We start from the raw sequence: 6368 nt of genomic DNA, 5'->3' as shown, positions 1-6368 counted from the left end.
ACATTTATAGACTTCCCTTGTAAATACAACTGACTTCGCCTATTATGGTTATATTTCTATACAATAAGCACTTGCAATTAGGGTGTAAAACATACAGAAACATCACTGCTCCATTTTCTGAGCTTTATTGAGGAACTATATTCTAATACACACCAAACTCTCAGACATGGTTTTTTGTAGGCTACAGGTGGAGCTGCATTTGTGTACATGTGCATTGTCCTCTGTGTTGACACCATCTGAAATGCAGAAAAAAGATATTTAAAAACCTTACACCTATAATAGCCATACCAGTGTAAAGGATACATAAATCCAACATTTCAATTCAGTTCAATTCAAACTCTCCTCCACCTGGCAAATAAAATCTGCTACAGCAAAGGTTCCTTTCTGAAGAAAAAAGCTCAAGTGTTTCAGAATCAGCACATACATTATGCAAGTGCGTCACCAATGATAATGATGTTTATATCATACTGACCTCTTGCCTTCATTTGGTATTTGCGCATGAGTTTGAAGTCTGATTCTGGGTGATGTTAGCCTTTTTTTTTTTGCCCTGAGGGTAGAAAGAAAAACATGATGATGATGATGAACATATCCATTATGCTATGATGTCATTTCTCTTCTTGGCAAACCTACCGTAATGCGCGCAATCAGTTCTTCTCTAACCTGTTGATAACAATACAAAAGGATTGCATGTATAAATTGAGTGGATTGTGCCACAAATATTTGTTTAGATTTCATGCAGTCATGTAGATAATTAGTGTAACATAATTAATATGTGAACATAATGACACTGGATATCTGTACGTTGATGAAATTAAAAGCCTACCTTTGGCTCTGTGAAACATCCAGTTACCAAAATGAACAGGCCCTAGAGGGGAAAACAAGTGTAATCTGTTCCAAACACTTTTCATTCTTCAACAGAATTTTCATTTATTTATCTATTTGTACTGCGAACAATAATGTTTACTCTGATACATGCACTACATGTTAGGTGCTCAAAGTGGAACTTTGCAATGATATAACAATAATTTTTCTCTGCTTGTTTTTCGCCGGCTCTTGCATGCATAAAAAACACTTTCACTGCCTTGATCTTGAAGTTTATACCTGGCTGGGCTGTGTGTGTGTGTGTGTGTGTGTGTGTGTGTGTGTGTGTGTGTGTGTGTGTACAGTGCGGGGAAGTGATTTGAGTTTCCCATGAGACCCGAGCCTTTGCGAAACCTCCTGATTCTGAGGACTCTGTGTCTGCGGGCCCTGAACTTGCAAGGCTGGTTTTCCACTAACAGACAGTAGGAGTGGAGACAGCCCCCAATCTCCCCACAACAAGCCATTTAACCATCACGCGACTCTGAAGTTGTTAAATTAGGGTCAAAATCCTGCATAGCATTGCTTTAACATTCACGTGTTTCAAATCCAACAAACTTCTCAGTCATGGAAAACTCCATTGAATATCATGGCATGGTCATAGTCAATCCTGTCCAAAAAGGCTTGATGTGTTTCTTTTTAAAAGTGTTGAATATGCGCAAGTCACAATGTTAAAGGCATTTTGAAGACTTGGTGTCTCTTGTATTGTTGACAAGCTAAAATGAATTAGATATATAAGGTATATCTGCAGCTCAGTCTATAAATAGGACAGAAAAGTTAGTTTGATGCATCACCAATGTCAACATTGAGTTGTGGTGTGTGGCTTCAATTTACCTGGAAGGTATTGAGGATGGTGAAAATGTACTCCGCAAAAGGATACACAGGATCGTCAAGCCCCAATATTCGCAGAAGGAAGCCAAAAGCCCATGTTATTCCAAAAACAGGTGTTAGATAGAGCACCACTTTGAAGATGCTTTTTGCTGTCTCCTTGTCCTTTGCCTTGTCGCCACCTGGGACTGAGGTCTTCATCAGAGTGAGAATGACAACCACCATGGAAAACAAATTTGTAAGAGTAATAGTTCCAATAGGCAGAAGGAAAGCATACAAAGATCCCTGCAAAAGCCCGTCATATACCAGCCAGCAGCTTTTTGGATCATAGTATTGAGTTTTGGTGTATTTGCAAAACAAGTAGCTGGCTCCCACGAGGAGAATTGGGCAAACATAGCCCACAATGCTGGAGAAGAACATGAAGACTCTTTTCCGTAGTGGACTGAAGACAAAGATGAGCTGGTGGACAAGCATCCCACTCAAGCACAGCATCCAGCTGAACATGGCCAAGTAAAACACGTGCTTGCAAATGGTCAAAATAAGGCACCATTCATCTGGGAGAATGTCAGGAGAGCTGGAGGCCAAAAAACTGCAGTCAGCAAGCAAACGGAACGTGGCAATGTTCACCATTGCTGTGTGACGAAAATGTGAAAGATTACTCTTGACCACAACAGACCACACAAGATACTCTATGATGAGGAAGATGATCAAGGAGCAGATGGAAACAGCAAGGCCCACATAGGTAATGACATCTAGGTTGGGGTCAGGTGTATTACGTTTGCCCATGAGGATGGAGAATGCAGTGAGGTGGTCGCATACGCAGAGTGTGCCGTCATTATTAATAGATGAACTAACATCGCATCCTTCACGTGACCATTGCTTTTTATTGGTGTCCCAGTAGACGCACAATGGTTCAAAGAGTTCAGGCGGCTTGTTGGGGAAATCTAACAAAATTTTGAAATTTGAGCTACTGTCGTCCTCTTGTGTGACTATGATTATTTTGTCACTGAGTTGTTGTGAATCGCGGTAGTTGTTTTGCAATTTGTCGATTAGATTTTTCACACCAACAGTTTTCACAACTTTGGTGCCATTGTACAGATTCACATTGATGCCAAGCACCATCGTGTCACAGTCATCCGAGCAGATTTGAAATTTTATGTTTGTTTCGCTGATATCCCTGGTCGTCTTCACTTTGATATTCTTTACCAGACCCTCCACAGACTGGAGAAATGTTGATGACATTTTTTGAATATCAGAATCCTTGACATTTTGCCATTTGTTGGTCAGTATGTTGCTTGCTGATTCAACAAAGTTCTGAAACAGATTAAATGAAAAAAAAAAAAAATCAATGCTCAAGTACATATTTGTGTATATATTAGTTTTGCACAAGTTATGTTTGTCTCAAAGCAACCCAAGCCCAGCACCAGTCCACGGCTCATGTCATGGCTATAAACCATCTCCAGTGGGTAGATTTTGTGGAAAGAAAAGACAAAATGTTCTAAATCTTTTCTCAGCCAACCCCACTACATAAAAAAAAATATTCTGGTGACCCCTTCATGTATTTCCAGAGGATTTTTTTTTTTTACTGTATATTTATTGTTAGATTTACTTCAGCTGATAAATCAATCAATTCAGGTGTTTTATGGCAAACACAGTTGCCTCACTGCAAGAAGGATGCTGGTTTGAATCCTGCTTTGACCAAGGGCCCTTGAGTGTTGAGTTTGCATGTTCTGCCCATGTGTGCGGGTTTTCACCAGGTTCTCCGGTTTCCTCCCACAGTCCAAAAACATGCAGTCCAAACTGACTGTAGGTGTGAGGGTGAATGTGAATGGTTGTTCGTCTCTATATGTTGGTCCTGCAATGGACTGACGACCTTTTTAGAGTGTACCCTGCATTTCGCTACCTATGTTAGCTACTGAGACCCTCATGTGGAGGATAAAGAAGTAAACAATGAGGATTCAAGTTCATCTAACCTTGACTCTTTTGATTAGCTTGGAATATTTGACATCCATTGTGTTTGTTTGTGACTGGTTCCCAAAGACAGTGTAACAGAGAGTCATTAAAGACAATTCATTTGGTTTGAAGAACTGCTGATCTGAAGCTTTGGAAACTATAACGAGGCTAAGAAAACTTCATGGAACTCAAATAACAACATTTGGGGCTTACAGGCAAGACCTCCTCTGTTATCTCAAAAGTGTCTGATGCAGTGGAAAGCACATCTAGAACATCGACAACAGCAAAAACATTGGCTGTAGATTTAGTGGTTTCAGAATCTGTGTTATTTTTTAGTCCTTCAAACACATGTTTCGCCATATCCTGTGAAGAACCCAGTCCTTTTTTGAAGTTCTAAAAACAAAAACAGAAAACAGTTAGTGTACCAAAATACAGATAACCCCACTTCACAAAAAAGTGAGGTTCCATCATTTATCTGTGCGCATTTGAAAATAGTCTGAAGGGAAGTTCTACAAGATGGTAGTGAGACCAGCTATGAGGTGGAACTGGAGTTGGCAGAGATGAAGATGCTGAGAATTCCGTTGGGAGAGATCAGGTTGAATGGTTTGTAGATAAAGTAAGGTTGAGATAGTTTGGTCACGTGCAGACGAGGGATAGTGATTATACTGGATACAATACTGGAGACTATACTGAAGATGGAGCTGCGGGGCAGGAGGAAAAGAGGAAGACCACAGAGAAGGTTCATGGATGTTGTGAAGGAGGGCATGAGAACAGTTGGTGTAAAAGAAGAGGACACAAGGGATATGAAAAGATGGAGGCTGATGACCTGCTGTGGCGGCACCTAAAGGGAGAAGCTGAAAGAAGAACTGAAGAAGTCTAAAGGTTTTTTTAACAGCAAAAAAAGAGGCAAGCATATTTTTTTTGCTATCTGTATCTCTTGGAACAAACTTAATCAGTAATTTATTATTCTAAGGCCACGCAGTGCTGAGCTATACTGCCATACTCACATCTGCTGCTGTTAAAATTTCGGACAACTCTTTCTTCACACAGTAGTCGTAAACTGGCTGCCATTTACTATGCTCACAAGTGCGAGACGTATAACCAACTGTATTGTTATCTTCACATATCCGATTAATCAACGTAGTTCCATCTGGGGTTTTTGGCCAAATCTGGCCATTTGATTTGTCCTCGGTGCAAAACTTTGAAGTCTCTGTAAAAACAGGACACGAGTCAATAGATAATCCGAGAGAAGACAATGCAAATTAATGAATGAAATGTATTTCTGCAAACAAAAAAACTATATATATGAAAGGTTCAGTAGGCAGGAGATTTTTTGTCATTATCAATCAATATATCCGAATAACCTTTCAGTATAATGTAAATCAACTGATCTGAGAAAGAATACCTCCTCTGTGCTCTGTTTACAGCCTCAAAACTAGCATGCGGGGAGACTGACCAATAATGGGGCAGTTTAGAGATGCTCTTATCGGCTGTTCTAATACAACTTCTTACATACAGGTACCATCAGTGGAATAATTACTACCCCAGCACCAGAACCTCCTATGCTACAGGGTGATATAAGAGTTGACAATTGGACAATAAAAGAGTAAAAACCGTTCTAATTTTTAATAACCAGTGGATTTAAACTCAACAATCAACTAATTTATTTTTCCAGCAACCGTCTCTACTGTAGCTTTACTTTTGAACTCAAAACAGGTTAAATTGTAAACAATTTATCTCATTATTAGGTACCATAAATGACAGGGATAGTGTATTGTTCAGTTTTTTCTTGTTTCACTTGGTTTTTGAAGCTGATGTTGACAAATTGTGCTTCAGTTGTTGTTTGATCGCAGTTGATGTGAGCCATGACAGAATAGACAATGAACTCAGGAGAAGCTGTAATAAAAATGAATGTCAGTGTTAGTTTGATGGTCATACTACTACCACTTTGTGACTTTTGACGTGACGTTTGTGTTAATATCATCAGTGGTCGTGAAGCAGAAGGACAGTGGACAGACATAATTTGAGAAGTAGTGTAGGCTTGTCTTACTTGTGTTCTTTCGGTCAGTCAATTCGGTCAGTGAATTTGAGTCCCAAGTAACAACATAAGGCTCTGAGGTGCTTGCGATGGTTGCCTTGACGCTAACATTAGAGCTTTTGGCACAGTCGACTGTAATAGGATTTATCTCCATGTTGATCTCATCAGGCAAGAGGGCAACATCAATTTTTGCCTTGGCAGTGTACATGACTGGTCCAATCACAAAATGGCACTCATATGTGCCTGCAGGAAAAATGTATGTAAATAACATGCTACATCTGTAAAGCACTGGGTATAACGTTTTCTTGATCATGTTTTGGATCAATTGTCTAACCCTATAAAACCCCATTACTAGCAAAGTTGGGATTCTTTGTATTTGTATTTTGTAAATGTATTTAAAAAGAGAACCTGACTAGTAAAGTATCACTGAACACTCCTTTTAATTGATTTATGACTCTGTTGTGCTTTTTGGTGTCGACAAAATGTAATTAAGTTCTCTGGGCCTAAACTTATTAGGGGTGGACTGAAAGAGATCGGAAACCATTCCATGTTTCAGTTTTTTTTGGGGTAAAAATGTCGGCAATGATGTCAAATTGGCCACAACACAGTTTTTAGGAACCACTGTTGTACAGTTTTCAAAGAAAGGTGCAACACTAGCTTCACTATATGTGAAGGTTCCATTGATGCAGAG

At 39.5% G+C, this 6368-nt stretch overlaps 1 protein-coding gene across 1 annotated transcript; it reads right to left on the bottom strand.

Annotated features, from left to right (window-relative positions):
• Positions 1-327: 327 nt before the first annotated feature.
• On the bottom strand, positions 328-2808 carry LOC310934700 (adhesion G-protein coupled receptor F3-like; the record flags this gene model as incomplete). Its single annotated transcript, XM_083898495.1, has 4 exons — positions 328-384; positions 631-660; positions 824-865; positions 1693-2808. The coding sequence occupies 4 exons, from the start codon at positions 2806-2808 to the stop codon at positions 328-330; spliced, it is 1245 nt and encodes a 414-aa protein (XP_083754621.1).
• Positions 2809-6368: the final 3560 nt, after the last annotated feature.

Source organism: Microchirus variegatus (genome assembly GCF_963457635.1).
Source record: "Microchirus variegatus genome assembly, chromosome: 12".
In the NCBI taxonomy this organism is placed as follows: Eukaryota; Metazoa; Chordata; class Actinopteri; order Pleuronectiformes; family Soleidae; genus Microchirus; species Microchirus variegatus.
Note: the sequence above shows the minus strand (reverse complement) of the source record. Positions and strands in the feature narration are given on the sequence as shown.